Source organism: Oncorhynchus gorbuscha, linkage group LG01 (assembly GCF_021184085.1).
Source record: "Oncorhynchus gorbuscha isolate QuinsamMale2020 ecotype Even-year linkage group LG01, OgorEven_v1.0, whole genome shotgun sequence".
Lineage (NCBI taxonomy): Eukaryota > Metazoa > Chordata > Actinopteri > Salmoniformes > Salmonidae > Oncorhynchus > Oncorhynchus gorbuscha.
This window is the reverse complement of record NC_060173.1, coordinates 53,953,264-53,970,864: the sequence shown is the minus strand read 5'-3', so window position 1 is coordinate 53,970,864 and position 17,601 is coordinate 53,953,264. Positions and strand designations below refer to the sequence as shown.

The 17,601-nt window shown below is 39.9% G+C and overlaps 1 protein-coding gene across 1 annotated transcript; it reads right to left on the bottom strand.

Annotated features, from left to right (window-relative positions):
• Window positions 1–6,779: 6,779 nt before the first annotated feature.
• rxfp3.3b (relaxin family peptide receptor 3.3b) lies at window positions 6,780–16,489 on the bottom strand. The gene is made up of 3 exons (XM_046364341.1): window positions 15,491–16,489; window positions 13,697–13,725; window positions 6,780–6,807 (listed from the first exon to the last, which is right to left on the bottom strand). The coding sequence occupies exons 1-3, from the start codon at window positions 16,487–16,489 to the stop codon at window positions 6,780–6,782; spliced, it is 1,056 nt and encodes a 351-aa protein (XP_046220297.1).
• Window positions 16,490–17,601: the final 1,112 nt, after the last annotated feature.

The following is a 17,601-nucleotide window of genomic DNA, read 5'->3' as shown; positions in this document are numbered from 1 at the left end:
ACCGATTATTTGTTCATCTGACTGCAGTGCTCTTCTGAAATTAATTCTGTGAGCTTTATGTAAGGCAGGGTTACATTTGAAACCTACAGACCTACAGAACTATTTAAAAAGTGTTTTTTGAAAAAAATTGATTTTATGAATCATAAAAAGTATGAAATCAAAAACTAGCAACTATAATTGAAAGAGAGAATCGTGATGAAATTATCTTTCAATAATTACACTTTTGATGTCATATACAGATAAAAAAGATAAATATGTGACAATATCAGAATTTTTCTCACACATATATGGTTGTTCGTTGCAAGGGTTCATTTAACATTATACACCAGATTTCATCAACTAGATTCAGCTGCAGGATGATTGTTTCTTGAGCAGATGATCGGGGGTCCGGAACATAATTACAAATCATTTATAGACAGCAAATTGACCTCAAGAAGCCGAAATCAATATAATGGGAATCATTTCAAACTGCTTACATTTGTATATGATCACATTCTCTTTATTATGCGTGGGAATATTTGGGAATACATTTCTTAAATTAAAACCACTTGGAGCTGATTTCCTGGTTTTTAGTCGATTATGTCCAGCAAATAACAACAACAAAAAATGCTCAGAAAACTTGGGTGTCAAAATAAAATGTGTCAGAGTTCCACCAATTAGGGAACCCTGCTTTATACAGTAGACTTTGTTACACTTTTTAAAATTTAGTTAGGCAAGTCAGTTAAAAAAATAATATTATTTACAATGATGGCCTACCCTGTCCTATTGTGCACCTCCCTGTGGGACTCCCAATCACAGCCAGATGTGATACAGCCTGGATTTGAACCAGGGACTGTAGTGACACCTATTCACAGTGCCTTAGACCGCTGCTCCACTCAGGAGCCCGAGTGACTTTGCAACAATTTTTTAAAATGTGTAAATCATAAAAACATTAACCTTGTGTTGATGTCCTGCCCTCCATCTGGCCCACCAGATGGTTGGTTCTCTGGCACTCACTGTAGGAACTGATTGCATGTCAAATCCATATATTCAATCATTAAATCAACTACTTTCAACATTTTAATTGAAAATAATATCCTCCTTTTCATGAAGTAGATTTTATTGAATGCCACTTTTTCTGTTGTACTATATTCTAACCAAACCTGCATTACCACTTCATATCAGTAGGTGACACTATGCACTAGCTAGTTGAAAAAGACTGTTGCCATGATGGCTGCCTGTCTCTGTATTTGTAAAAGATGGTATAGCGAGAATCCATAAATTGTTTCTTTCTGCATTAGCCATTTATCTGTTATAGTTGGAGAAACGTGTTCATATTGTCTGTTTAGAATGCTCTGTGGTGGAATTTGTAGATGTTTTACTTTTATGACCGTGACATTTTCACCACAAGCATTTGTGAATAATCACCAGCAGTGGAAAAAAAATATGCCAACATTACTGGATCAACAAACTGGCTGACTAACATTTTCAATAACTTCAGAATCCCTTGTCCTTTGGTAGCAGCAACAGATCGTTTCATCTTCTTTATCCTGTGCCAAAAACATTTATTAAGAATCTAGATTTCCATCCAATTGGCGACATGTGCATATTAAAAACAATAATCAGATAAATTCCCAAATGTACTGAATAACAAATACAAGTTGAATGGGTTTCCATTGCATTTTCAACTCAGCTGATGTTTTTCTCAAAACAAATGTGTTATATACAGTGCCTTGCGAAAGTATTCGGCCCCCTTGAACTTTGCGACCTTTTGCCACATTTCAGGCTTCAAACATAAAGATATAAAACTGTATTTTTTTGTGAAGAATCAACAACAAGTGGGACACAATCATGAAGTGGAACGACATTTATTGTATATTTCAAACCTTTTAAACAAATCAAAAACTGAAAAATTGGGCGTGCAAAATTATTCAGCCCCCTTAAGTTAATACTTTGTAGCGCCACCTTTGCTGCGATTACAGCTGTAAGTCGCTTGGGGTATGTCTCTATCAGTTTTGCACATCGAGAGACTGAATTTTTTTCCCATTCCTCCTTGCAAAACAGCTCGAGCTCAGTGAGGTTGGATGGAGAGCATTTGTGAACAGCAGTTTTCAGTTCTTTCCACAGATTCTCGGTTGGATTCAGGTCTGGACTTTGACTTGGCCATTCTAACACCTGGATATGTTTATTTTTGAACCATTCCATTGTAGATTTTGCTTTATGTTTTGGATCATTGTCTTGTTGGAAGACAAATCTCCGTCCCAGTCTCAGGTCTTTTGCAGACTCCATCAGGTTTTCTTCCAGAATGGTCCTGTATTTGGCTCCATCCATCTTCCCATCAATTTTAACCATCTTCACTGTCCCTGCTGAAGAAAAGCAGGCCCAAACCATGATGCTGCCACGACCATGTTTGACAGTGGGGATGGTGTGTTCAGGGTGATGAGCTGTGTTGCTTTTACGCCAAACATAACGTTTTGCATTGTTGCCAAAAAGTTCAATTTTGGTTTCATCTGACCAGAGCACCTTCTTCCACATGTTTGGTGTGTCTCCCAGGTGGCTTGTGGCAAACTTTAAACAATACTTTTCATGATATCTTTAAAAAATGGCTTTCTTCTTGCCACTCTTCCATAAAGGCCAGATTTGTGCAATATACGACTGATTGTTGTCCTATGGACAGAGTGTCCCACCTCAGCTGTAGATCTCTGCAGTTCATCCAGAGTGATCATGGGCCTCTTGGCTGCATCTCTGATCAGTCTTCTCCTTGTATGAGCTGAAAGTTTAGAGGGACGGCCAGGTCTTGGTAGATTTGCAGTGTTCTGATACTCCTTCCATTTCAATATTATCGCTTGCACAGTGCTCCTTGGGATGTTTAAAGCTTGGGAAATCTTTTTGTATCCAAATCTGGCTTTAAACTTCTTCACAACAGTATCTCGGACCTGCCTGGTGTGTTCCTTGTTCTTCATGATGCTCTCTGAGCTTTTAACGGACCTCTGAGACTATCACAGTGCAGGTGCATTTATACGGAGACTTGATTACACACAGGTGGATTGTATTTATCATCATTAGTCATTTAGGTCAACAATGGATCATTCAGAGATCCTCACTGAACTTCTGGAGAGAGTTTGCTGCACTGAAAGTAAAGGGGCTGAATAATTTTCACGCCCAATTTTTCCGTTTTTGATTTGTTAAAAAAGTTTGAAATATCCAATAAATGTCGTTCCACCTCATGATTGTGTCCCACTTGTTGATGATTCTTCACAAAAAAATACAATTTTATATCTTTATGTTTGAAGCCTGAAATGTGGCAAAAGGTCGCAAAGTTCAAGGGGGCTGAATACTTTTGCAAGGCACTGTACATATAGTGAGTGTGCTCACTCTGGTATTGGCACTTGCGCTCGAGCCAGCAGCGGCAGATACATGATGAGATTAATATGGACTAAAGAGCAAGATCATTTTTATTTGTCAAACGGCCACCAAGCATCGACGGTCATGTCACTCGAATAAAACCCTTGATAATTATTGGAACGAGCACTAAGCTCATCACCTTGCACTTTCACCACCCTGTGAAGTTGATCATAATTTATTTCATCTGTAGCCTAATAAACTGCATGCTTTCCTGGGGCGTCGTAGTGGCAGGACCACACAACATGTAATCGCGTGACTCCAAATTTACTTCGATATGATGGTCATTAAATAAATATTTCCTCATAAAAGTGCTTCCATCGACATTTCTCACATTATTAATTTTAAGCAACACAAAAAGATCAGACCTTATTTAAAGTATTTTGTTTTCTCGAGAAATGTCAAGTTTACTGAAAAATGATGTTTCCATAAGAACTTGTGGATACCATTTTATGCTAGCAGATACCCATAGACTTCCAGGCACTGCATCAATGCTAGTTAGCATTGGCTTGTGAAAGTACCTCTAACTTTCTTCATACTGGACGAAGAAACATAAAAATGGTATCCACGAGTTCATCTGACTCTGGGGAAGTAGATAAAGGGCCTCCTTGCCAAAACCCCAAAGTATCCCTTCAACACATACCTTGTTTTCCATGAAAATTTGTTTTCGCTCTATCATGAGGCAGGCAACCAGGCAGGCAGGAGAGGAGCTGGTGCAAATGTAGTTGTTGACAGCTGTGGTTGATAAGGCGCTGTAGCTAAGAGACCCCTGTGACTGACAAGTGAATCCACCTGTCACATCGAGCATGGGGGATTAATGTGTGAAATCCCGTGGACAGGGTTGTATTCACTATATAAAACAAATGGGCTGAAATTGGGGAAGGTACTCTGTCAACTTGTCCAATAAATAACACCTGCTTTCTTTTCTGATGCTAAACATTTTTCTATGATTTCTATGACTTGAACTAAGAATATGTTTGGAAAACGCTTTTTCCAGACTTTGAAAAGTACTCAGGCAAAATGTTGTTTCGCCACACGTTTTCCGGCGGCTCTGACGTAAAAATAAATGGTAGATGGTAGATTTCATTTGACACAACGTGATGTGTGAGATTACGAGCAGCATTAGTTCAAGTGCTTTGGACAAATCCAAAATATTTTTTTTCTGGGTTAACTGTGATTAAGAAAACATAGATTTGTATTGTGACGAAATCTTGTGGCTAACTATATTATAAACTCAGCACAACAGAAATGTCCTCTCACTGTGTAAATATTTCTATGAACATAATATTCAACAACTGAGACATAAGTTCCAGTTCCACAGACATGTGACTAACAGAAATTGAATAATGTGTCCCTGAACAAAGGGGGGGATCAAAATCAAAAGTAACAGTCAGTATCTGGTGTGGCCACCATCTGCATTAAGTACTGCAGTGCATCTCCTCATGGACTGCACCAGATTTGACAGTTCTTGCTGTGAGATGTTACCCCACTCTTCCACCAAGGCACCTGCAAGTTCCCAGACAATTCTGTGGGGAATGTCCCTAGCCTTCACCCTCCGATCCCACAGGTCACAGACGTGCTCAATGGAATTGCGATCCGGGCTCTTCGCTGGCCATGGCAGAACCCTGACATTCCTGTCTTGCAGGAAATCATGCACAGAATGAGTAGTATGGCTGGTGGCATTGTCATGTTGGAGAGTCATCTCAGGATGAGCCTGCAGGAAGGGTACCACATGAGGGAGGAGGAATGTCTTCCCTGTAACGCACGGCGTTGTGATTGCCTGCAATGACAACAAGCTCAGTTCGATGATGCTGTGACACACTGCCCCAGACCATGATGGACCCTCCACCTCCAAATCGATCCCGCTCCAGATTACAGGCCTCGGTGAAACGCTCATTCTTTTGACGATTAACGCAAATCCGACCATCACCCTGGTGAGACAAAACCGCGACTTGTCAAAGAGCACTTTTTGCCAGTCCTGTCTGGTCCAGCGATGGGGGGTTTGTGCCCATAGGCAACATTGTTGCTGGTTATGTCTGGTGAGGACCTGCCTTACAACAGGTCTACAAGCCCTCAGTCCAGTTTCTCTCAGCCTATTGCGGAGAGTCTGAGCACTGATTGAGGGATTGTGCATCCTGGTGTAACTGGCAGTAGTTGTTGCCATCCTATACCTGTCACGCAGTTGTGATGTTCGAATATACCGATCCTGTGCAGGTGTTGTTACATGTGGTCTGCCACTGCGAGGACGATCAGCTGTCCTCCCTGTCACCTTGTAGTGCTGTCTTAGGCGTCTCACAGTATGGACATTGTAATTTATTGCCCTAGCCACATCTGAAATCCTCATGCCTCCTTGCAGCATGCCTAAGATACTTTCACGCAGATGAGCAGGGACCCTGGGCAACTTTCTTTTGGTGTTTTTCAGAGTCAGTAGAAAGGCTTCTTTAGTGTCCTATGTTTTCATAACTGTGACCTTAATTGCCTACTGTGTCTTAACGACTGTTCCACATGGGCATGTTCATTAATTGTTTATGGTTCATTGAGCAAGCATGGGAAACAGTGTTTAAACCCTTTACAATGAAGATTTGTGAAGTTATTTGGATTTTACGAATTATCATTGAAAGGTCGGGTCCTGAAAAAGGGGCATTTTTTTTGCTGAATTTTGGTGTATTTGGATTTCATAACCACCCAAAAAGATACATTAACTTGAGGCAGAAAGAGGTCAGTATTGCAACTGTTTACCTAATCTTATTAGGTAATATGTCTGTAAAGTTAACTTTCACGAATTGATGAAAATAAAGGCAGATAAGAAATGGCATCAGTTACTATTATTGTACAACTATAGCCATTCCTTACTTAGATTTTCCTTTTGCAATTGTGAATACAGCTGAGTAAATGGTAAACATTTTTTATTGCCAATATAATTTATTTGCCTTACAACATATATATTTTTTATTTCACCTTTATTTAACCAGAAAAAGCACATTGAGACCCAGAGTCTATTTTTCAAGGAAGAGCTGGCCAAGAAGGCAGCAACAATCAATACATGACATAATTAAAACATACTATCATGACACAAGGCGAGATCCAGATGCAGACACAGGAAGCAGGTGGTTGGAATCTTACAATGTAGGCAAGAGAACAATGTAGGCAAGAGAATAGTCGTGAACAGGAAAAAGGTCAAAACCAGATCAGAGTTCAGGAGGTACAGAGTAGCAGAAATTCTCGTGGTCAAGGCAGGCAGAATGGTCAGGCAGACGGGTACAGAGTCCAGAACAGGCATGGGTCAAAACCGGGAGGGCTAGAAAAGAGAGAATATCAAAGGCAGGAGTACAGGAAAACCGCTGGTTGACTTGGAACATACAAGACAAACTGGCACAGAGAGACAGGAAACACAGGGATTAATACACTGGGGAAGAGTAGCGACACCTGGAGGGGGTGGAGACAATAATGAGGACAGGTGAAACAGATCAGGGTGTGACACATACAACAATACAGCAACATGATCCAGCCTAAAAAAAGCATTTGCACTTCTCTGTAACAGAGCCTCCCATCAATGTTTTAAATTCATTCAATGGCACTAACATATCTAGATGAAGCATGGATTGTAGACTATTCCATGCATCTGGTGCACAAGAAGAGAAGGCATTGTTGCCTAATACCGTGAATGTCCTGGGGACCTTAAGTAGCAACCACCTAGCAGACTGGGTATGGTAATTACTGGTGGTGAAGGAGACCAGACTACAGAGGTAAAGAGGGAGTTGACCCAAAATGGCTTTGTAGATGAACGCATACAAATGTATCTTTCTGATCATATAAAGTGAGGTCCAACCTATCGTTTCGTACAATGTGCAATGGTGGTTGAGTGACTTGGCGTTTGTAATAATGAGCAAGGATGCATGATAAACAGAGTCCAGTCTTTGTAAGACGGAGGAGGTTGCATGCATATATAACAAGTCATCATAATCAATTACAGAGAGAAAAGTGGCCTGAACAAGCTTCTTTCTAGCCATAAGCGGGAAGCAAGTCTTATTACGAAAATAAAAACCCAATTTCAATTTAAGCTTTGTCACAAGATTATCCACATGAACTGTAAAGGACAACTTGTCATCCAACCAAATACCTAGGTATTTGTAGGATGACACTTTTTTCAAGGGATAAGCCACCAGATGTGACAATGCTAAAAGTTCTAGCTCTGGTAAAGGTCATGAATTTTATTTTTTGTACATTCAAGACCAGTTTGAGACCATAAAGGGAGGCCTGCAGTGACTGAAAAGCAGTCTGGAGCACTTCAACAGCCTGAACCAGAGAAGGAGCACATGAATATGTGACTGTATCATCTGCATATAGATGTAATTTTGCCGGTTGCATCCCATTTCCCAAATCATTCATAAAAATTAAGAACACAGGAGCTAAGATGGAACCCTGGGGCACACCTTTATTAATCTTAAAAAAGCTAGACTTGTGATTGTCAGTATATAAACATTTTGTTCTGTCAGAAAGATAGTTCCTAAACCAATTTACTTCCCCTTCACTGAGACCAATGTTTCTGAGTCTAGCTAACAACAATTCATGGTCAACTTCCACAAACAGAGTCTAGCTAGCAACAATTCACGGTCAACTTCCACAAACAGAGTCTAGCTTGCAACAATTCATGGTCAACATCCACAAACAGAGCAGCACAATATTGCTTTTTATCTAGTGCATTAATGATGTCTTTTGCCACTGCCATAGCTGCAGTTATGGTGCTGTGCCTGGATCTAAAGCCAGACTGAACCCAGCTCAGTATGTTATTTTCAATTAAGAAGTGTTTTAACTGTGAGTTCACTAGGGATTCATAGACTTTGGTCAGGATAGGGGGTTTAAAGATAGAACAATAGTTAATAGCATCTGAGGGATCACCACCCTTTAGCAGTGGGAGGACATAAGCTGATTTCCAAATGCTGGGTATGGAATTGGTCAAGAAACTCAAGTTGAAAATGTGAGTCACAGGTTCAGTACTAATATCATCTGCTATCTTTAAGAGGTAGGGCTCTGGACCTGCAGATTTTTTAGTGTCTATAGCCTTTAGTGCTTTATAGACCTCAGTATAAGAAACAGGCTCAAGGTTAAAATGGTTGGGCCCCACCATTATCAAAAACTGAACAAGCAGATATGAAGTGCTTGTTAAAAAAAAAACTACAATATTGGCGCTATCCTTCACTTCATTAGAATCCATCATTAAATGGTCAGGAAGGCCAGAGGATACATTAGAACCTGACACTGATTTGATTACCTTCCAGAACTTGTTAGGGTTGTTTAGGTTCTCTGTGACTGTATTTAAATAGTAATCTGATTTGGACTTCCTGATCAATCCTGTGCATTTGTTTTTTAGCGCTCTGAAGGAGGCCCAGTCCACAGGAGCGTTTGCACGTCTAGCTTGAGCTAGATATATCCTTCTATTTAATCCTGCCACGTTTTCTGAAAACCTGAGATTGTCCCTTCCACTGATTCTACATTTCTTCACAGAGGCACGCTTATCACAAATCGACACACATGTCATATAATAATAGTCCCAGGCAGTGTCAACATCAAGAATCAGACTTACTCCATCAATAGTATGGTACAGATCATGTAAGAACGCTTGCTCGTCAAACTGTCTAAAATGTCTTTTAAAAATATAACGGGGTTTGGATTTGGTATTTTTTATTTATTTCTAACACAAGAAATTGCACAGTGATCACTGACATCATTACAGAATATCCCAGTCGATGTGTATTTGTAAGTGGTATTCGTTGAAATAATGTCCATTAGCGCTGATTTGTTAGGTGGTCGGGGATTCGGTCTTGTATGTGCATGAATTAATTGAGCGAAATTCAGAGAGTCACACAGTTCTTCAAAAGAATCTGATACAGATGGAAGCATGTCCCAGTTCAAATCTCCTAAAATAATGAATTCAGAGTAATTTAACTTGTGCAAGACATCAGAAAGATGTGCGTCTCCCGAAGCGGAGGGCGGTCTGTAGCAGCCGACTACAGTGATGTGGGAGTCCTTATATATGTTCACTTTAACCGCAAGCAATTCGAAATGTTTGGCTCTGGTAATCGAGAGAATTTCAGAGGTGCTAAACTCGGATTTCACATAAAATGCAACCCCTCTTTTACTCATCCAACCCGTTCTAAAAACCGTGTACCCATCAATAGAAATCGAGTTATTTGACATAGATTTATTTAGCCAAGTTTCTGATAAAACCATTGTCTGCATTTGTCGTTTTGGCCCATATTTTAATCATGTCTATTTTTGGAAATAGACTCCTGACATTAACATACAAGAGGCCAAAACTGCTCTGTTTTTAAAATCATAGGGATTCGGTAGAGATTGGATAGTATCTACCGGACCAGGGTTTGGTTGCACTTTACCAGAGACCAACAATAAAAGCATAACAATATATCTGTTGCCCAATGCGTGAGATCTTTCGACACAGAAAAAAAGTAATTCAATAGTTTGAGATTTTGGAAGCATGCCATCAAGTGTAGGTCCAGTTGCGTTTGAGAATAGTAGAAATGTAATTGCAGAGAGACCAAGTTCCTGGTGGTATTGACATGATGGTCTCGTCGGAGTGTTTGCAAATTGTAGGGCATAAAGCGAAGGTAACTCACTCAACCATTGATCATTCAGCCTATTTAATCCAGGATGGCATTGAGTAAAGAGCAGGCACGGTGACAGATACATAATGCCGGTTTTTATAGGTATTCCAGCACAGGTGTCCAACGATCAGTAGACGTTGTGTAGAACAACCTATATTTTCCCACCGCCCACGGTGCATCAGGTTTTCCAATCTAATTAGGCGCTTCTCCGCTCCTAAGGCTTCAGGGCGCACCTGCGCTGGCGTAGCTGGCCTGGAGCGCAGACAGACGCTCCTGACTCCGTGAGCAACCAACTCCAGAAAGGTGTATAAAAAAAATAAATGCCTTCTCAATCCGAAATGTAAAATAGAGACTGAGATCTAAAAATAATAGTTGTTATATATAGCATCCACCTTCACATAAAAAAGTAGTTGCTTCTGTAAACAGGATCAGAGTCATTAAAACATAACAACTCTTCAACTCTGATCTCAAGGATCACACATACAAACGGACAGACTGATTGGCTACCATCTTGCATTTGCCTTTCCACTGAGTACTGCTTATTCCAAGGCAATGCAAACTAGCATATTCAGACTTGGAGGTGGCAGTAAATGAGCTATGAAATTGAAACCTATAGAGACATTTCAGCGGACTTGGTACACTGACTGTGTACACAGTGATGTTACAGTACTGTGCCGTGAGCAGTACAATAGTGTGTATGCGTCGCCCTGAGGATCTCTATGGCCCTTAATAATCTCACAAAAGGTTGTCGATAGTTTCATGATCTCCCCCATTACTCCATTTTACAAATACCATGGGGATTTCTATAGCATATACATTATAGCCCCTCAGCCATGTAGACCCTTTCTGTGATTATGTCTAAAGTGAATCGATAGAGGCAGGTCAACTGGTGTGTGGTAGATTATTAAGGTTATGGCGTTTGACTTTGTAGAGATTGGCAGGTTATAAAATGTGAAGTCATTTGTTAGAGATCAGGATAACCTTAACTTGGGAAACAACACCCATGTGGGTTGAAACCGGAAATACCCCGTGATGACTTGCTTTTTAGTTTATTTTAGAATATTCATAAAATATACTTTAAACACATCATGTATGGCCCAATAATTCCCTTGGTTTTCTCCTAAATATTTAGACGGTTTTGTTGTCTTGTCAAGTACACGTTGAGATTCAATGCATTATTTATTGACTATAGTGGCCCCTCAGTGGACATACTGGGTTAAGAGCTACATTTCATTTGACTATACTCCAGCATTTTGGATTTGAGATAAAATATTTCATATGAGGCGACAATTCAGAATGTCACCTTTTATTTGAGGGTATTACATATCTATTTTTACCTCGTGGTGGAAAAAGTACTCAATTCTCATACTTGAGTAAAAGTAAATACGACTTAATAGAAAATGACTCAAGTAAAAGTATATGTCACCCAGTAAAATATTACTTGAGTTAAAGTCTAAAGGTATTTGGTTTTAAATATACTTAAGTGTCAAAAGTAAATGTAATTGCTAAAATATACTTAAGTATCAAAAGTAAAAGTAAAAATATGAATCATGTAAAATTATTTTTTAAGCAAACCAGACACTTTTATTTGAATTACGGATAGCCAGGGTCACACTCAAACACTCAGACATCCTTTAAAAACAAAGCATTTGTGTAAAGGGAGTCCGCCAGATCAGAGGCAGTAGGGATGACCAGGGACGTTTTCTTGATTAGTGTGTGAATTGAACCATTTTCTGTCCTACTAAGCATTCAAAATCTAATGAGTACTTTTGGGTGTCAGGGAAAATATATGGAGTAAACAGTGCATAATGTTCTTTAGGAATGTAGTGAAGTAAAAGTAAAAGTTGTCAGAAATATAAATAGTAAAGTACATATCCCCATAAAAACGACTTAAGTAGTACTTTAAAGTATTTTTACTTAAGTACTTTACACCACTGCTTTTACCATTCAGAAATGAAAGCACCTTGTGTATCTAGTCCCTCCTTTTGAAGAAGTCATAAGTATTTGGACAAATTCACTTATCATATATTAGCTCCTGCCAGTTCTGTCTTACCCTTGGCACTGACGGTTTTCCAAAATGTGTCGTTTTTATTGTGTTGATGATTTTCAACTTATTTGCGCCAAACGTGTTAACATCACTGCTAAATAAGACAAAAAAATGGCCATGAGAAATAATTGTATTATGCAAATGTATTGGTTGACATATCAGTCATTACATTTGTTTAGCGAAGAGTACATGTATTTCACAGGCATCAGTCACAGAAAATGTTATAATATTTACAGCACTCGTTTTATTATGAACTACAAGTAGAGCTTTGGAAACAAGTCAAAGATGTAAATAAACCCAGGCCATTGGGAGGCTTTGAAGCCACCGATTGGCCATATTGGCACTCCCTAGTTGGAGCAGTCCTCCACAGGAATTAATGGAAATATACAGTATTTCAATTAAATGTTTCCAGGACACAATTACAGGCCCTGAAGCAAGGATTTGCATAGTCTTGGTACCATTTGATAGGAAACACTTTTAAGTTTGTGGAAATGTGAAAGGAATGTAAGAGAATATATCACAATAGATCTGATACAAGATAATACAAAGAAGGAAAAAAAACGTTATTTTGAAAAAATGTTTGTACCATCATCTTTGAAATGCAAGAGAATGGCCATAATGTATTATTCCAGCCCACGTGCAATTTCTAGATGGAGCAGTGTATGTGCAACGCTTTAGATTGATCCAATGAACCATTGCATTTCTGTTCAAAATTGTTATTAAGACTGCCCAAATGTGTCTAATTTGTTTATTAATAACCTTTCATGTTCAATATGGTGCACTCTTCTCAAACAATAGCATGGTATTATTTCACTGTAATACTTACTGTAAATTGGACAGTGCAGTTAGATTAACATGAATTTAAGCTTTCTGTCAATATCAGATATGTCTATGTCCTGGGAAATGTTCTTGTTACTTACAACCCCATGCTAATCGCATTAGCCTACGTTAGCTCAAAGATCGGTGTCTTCGGGATCATATTTTTTGTTGTTGTTGTAGTGGGGACAGCAACATTAGGAATCTCAAAAAATGTATACTTTAAGGGGGGAAAAGTAAATATTTTTTCATTTTGTATGCATCAAGTTGTCTGTAATAGAATACATGTGGCAAAAACAAATGTAGACATTAATAGTTGCAGTTCTATAGCTTCCGAAATATTTTTTTTTTACAACGGTGGGGGACTTTCAAGATGGAGACACAGTGGCATCAACACAGTGCCACCAAATAAGTATTCTAGTGTATAGACTATATCAATTATTGGAATGGGCATAGGCTAGTCACAACTAAGAAGTAACATGTTTAAACTGTTTCCTGGGACTGTCCCAGGTAACCTCTTTATATTCCCAGAAAGAAAATGTATGCCAAGACCCGGGAAAATAGCCAATGTCGCACTAATGAAATTCCACTAAATACACAATATGCAGATTAGCGAAAAAATTAAAAACACATTATCCAAACAGGTTATCACATGGAAGCCATTAGCCTAGGTATTTACTTCACACAAAGTTGCCATAAATTCAAAGCACACACATAATTGACACCGCTACCCTCCTTTAGGTTTTCACTCCAACTCCAGTTATAACTAATCTGATTCTTATCAACTAGATAATTATTAGAATCAGGTGCGCTAGAAGTGAAAACATACAGGATGGTGGCTCTCCAGGAAGGAGAGCTCTGCCCTACAGGAAACCCCTACAATAGAGCCTGTAAAATAACGTGTGCCTATTTGAGCTGTCATTGTGGCTCTCCAGACAGTTACACATTTGATAGGCCTGTGCACAATTCCCTATATAGGCATCTCTGTCACAGTCTGTTAACAATTGACTGTATAGTTGCTGCCCAGATGAGAGCTTCGGTATGCGTGATCAACAGACCAGACCGTATGAAAGTAGATATGGATATTTTTAGAGTTGGTTCGTGTTAAGATACCTTGACATTTTTAACAATTTATACTCTTAAATCTCTCTGTTGTTAATTTCCTGATATACTATCTGTATAATCAGCAACTCGATTTTGCCAAATACAGAATATATTATGTCATTAGTTGAAGTAGGTTATCTAGCAAGCTTAGCAAGTTTGCATGATCAGACAACGCTATACTCGGGGTGCGCTCTGTGCGTCCTGAGCGCGCTCTGTATCGAGATGTGCACTACATTAATTGAGGAACATGATAATGCTCGGATTTTATGGAATTGAATTCAAAACAGTGTCATTGGCGATCAAAGATAGTTCATTACTAAATATCAGTTTCATTTGCTCTGAAATCTTTACATAGAGGTGCAGCCAAGTCGACAAGGTGGCACAGAGCCCTTATTATTTGGGCAGAACCCTGGCATAGTGGCCATATTTTGGTTTTAAACGCTTTGAATTGGGCACTTCCGATTTTCGCCGTACTTTCTGGGACTCAAGGGATACATATGAAGTATCCCCGGTACTGAAAGTTGGAAAGTTTCCGGGAAAATATGAATCCCTAGTCACAAAGTGCCAAAGTATCTGTTAATGAAATACTGTGAATTGCTGAAAATGACTGACACTTGCATTTTACTTTGCAAAATGGAAATAACAATATTTTTCTCAAAATACACCTAGGCCTATACCACACTTATTATACCACACTTACACACTTACGACAACCAATAGCCATGGAAATCACACCAGGCGTTCAGGCAGTAGCCAACGTTTTTGTTCGATTTAAAAACAGCCCAAAAGCGCAATGTAACGACAATATACCATTGATTTAGCAAGGTCAAGGGCTTTTCAATCATCTGTATTGTTGAAGCTTTACACATTCTGCAACAGAAATGTAAAGGTAATTCCCGATTGAGTCAACATATACTGCGTTTACTATGAATGCAGTCTGCCAATGCGGGAAAATTGCCTTAATACATTTCAATCAAGCTGTAACGGTGAACTTCCGCGATACAGATTCAATAGATCCCCAAGTAGGCCTCAACTTAAATTATATTAGGTAGTACGCTATGTACATAGGTAGAAATCATTTTGAAGTCACATAGGGGCTGAGGCCAGTCACGGAGACAAATATTTGCTTGGCGCAACTGGCATCTTATGCGCAATTTGGTAGGCTACATGACAGAATATTATCATTTATAAACTTAAATACTGTTAATTTAGAAAAGTTAATGTTCTCATTTTAGTCCTATGCATTGAGTCGAGGATAATACATTTCGTAATATTTGACTCTTTTGACAGTGAAAAAACTAATTGTTTTAAGAAGCGGCTTAGAACTCTGGTTTTACGCATTAAGTTACCTTTATGGTTGGCTGTCCTCCGCTAATGCGTCACATTGCCCATTTACAATGGACAGTTGACAGAGGTCGGTGTCTATGACATTCAAAGGTATTTGTGTGTCACCGTGGACAGAGGCTTTTCGAGTTGCAGAAAAGGGACGTATTTGGCAGCTGTTCGCAGGTGAGGAAACCCGCCAGAATAAATCCTTCAGCATTTTCCTGAACTCTCTTCGCATGAGACAATATAACACTGGGTTCAAGCAACTATTGGCATGTGCCAGGCACACGGTCACGGGGAAAACATAGGTGTGAACCATATAATAAGACTTGTCCCAGTTCACCACATTAAATTTGACCAGGACGCCCCAGAAAGTGATGGCGTGATTTGGCATCCAACACAAAAAGAATGAAAGAACCACAATGGTAACGGATTTAGTGACTCTGTTACTCCGTTTAGGATGGTTGTTGTTCATACTCCTCAGGCGAACGAATCGCAGGAGCATCAAATAGCAAATTGTTACTATGAGCATGGGTAAAATAAAGGCAATTATGATTTTTTGTAAGTGATATAAAGCCAGCCAGTGCTGGCCCTCCGGGAACCGCAAAAGGCAGAGCTTCTCCCCAGCGATGTTTGTCATATTGGAGAAAATAGCCGTTGGAGCTGTGGCCACAGTGGCAAAAACCCAGAGCACTGCGCTCACCCATCTCACCGAACAATATCTGTGTCTGGTGCGGTCCTTTAGAGCCGAGGCAACCGACCAGTAGCGCGTAACACTCATAGCAGTGAGGAAGAACACACTCGCGTACATGTTCATTACAGTAACGGAGAGAATTATCTTGCACATCGCGTTCCCAAACGGCCAGCTGAAGTCCAGAGCAGTGTCCACAGCCCAGAAAGGCAGGGTCAGGACAAACTGGAAGTCTGTCATGGCCAGATTAAGAACAAAAAAGTGTATGGTGGACCTTTTCCTTCCTTGTCTCACTTTCATTAAGAAAACGACTAACAAATTCCCCACCAAACCCGCTGCGCAAACCACAGAATACACGATTGATATCATGATTCGAAGCGCTGGACTGCCGTCCGCGGTCATATCTATGTCCTCCAGGCTGCTGAAGCGGTCTGGGTCCGTAGAGGACAGGTTATAAGAGCTGATGTTATGGTTCCAAGTGTCCCCCAGTGCCGTTTGCATATCCACTATTTCGTTCCAGACGTAAAATATGTTCCAAAAAAATTAAAGATACATTGCAAACATGGTATGGTAGCATAAACTTTTCATACGTTCAAAACAGATACCTGAAAGTCTCCATCTTCTCATGTAATGATGGTCCGTGCGCTCTGACCGCAAACTGGCTTTTAAATAGCCTACTGCGCCAGTGGAAGCGTCACCCCATAGGCAACAATTGGTTAACGTTCCTCTGATTGCTGATTGACATGGGTGTTTCAAGCCTGCTAAGGTAAAAGGAACAGCAAGGAACACAACGTATCACATGGGACTGGGGGAAATTCAACCAGGTAGCCTAGTGCAACAGCACAACTTTAGAACCAGGGACCCTCTGCACACATCAACAACAGTCACCCACGAAGCATCGTTACCCATCGCTCCACAGAAGCCTAACCCTTGCAGAGCAAGGGGAACTACTACTTCAAGGTCTCAGACCAAGTGACGTCGCCGATTGAAACGCTATTTAGCGCGCACCGCTAACTAAGCTAGCCGTTTCACATCCGTTACACTAGCAAAAAGGCGTTGGGCCAGTAACCGGAAGGTCGTTTGTTCGAGCCCCCCGAGATTACTTTGTGAAAAATATGTCAATGTGCCTTTGAGCAAGGCACTTAACCCCCACCTAACTCAAATGTAAACCCCGGTTCGTGGGTAAAATTACTGGGAAAGCCACCCCCCCACACACACAACCTATGTGTCGTGATAATTGCTTGTTAGATCTATAACCTGTTAATTCATATGTCTTGCGACCGTTATCTAAACGCCGAGATAATAAAAAGACACAATGGCAGAATAAATTCAACCACACCTTGTTTTATCACAAAACCGGATAGCAAACTCTGTCCAGTGAAGTTCACAAAGCATATTGCATGTACAGTAACAAACAATTACATGATCTAGAGCATAGTCAAGCAAGTTAACGTTTCCGACATTTTCAGACCACTAACCAACTATTGATTTAGAACAACAGAGAGTTACTGCAAGTCGCAAAGAAAACTGGAGCCGCTTCCACTATTCCAGCACCATTTCAACTTCAGCATTTCAACTTCATGAAATAAACCCTGCCAAGTCCAATTCACTGA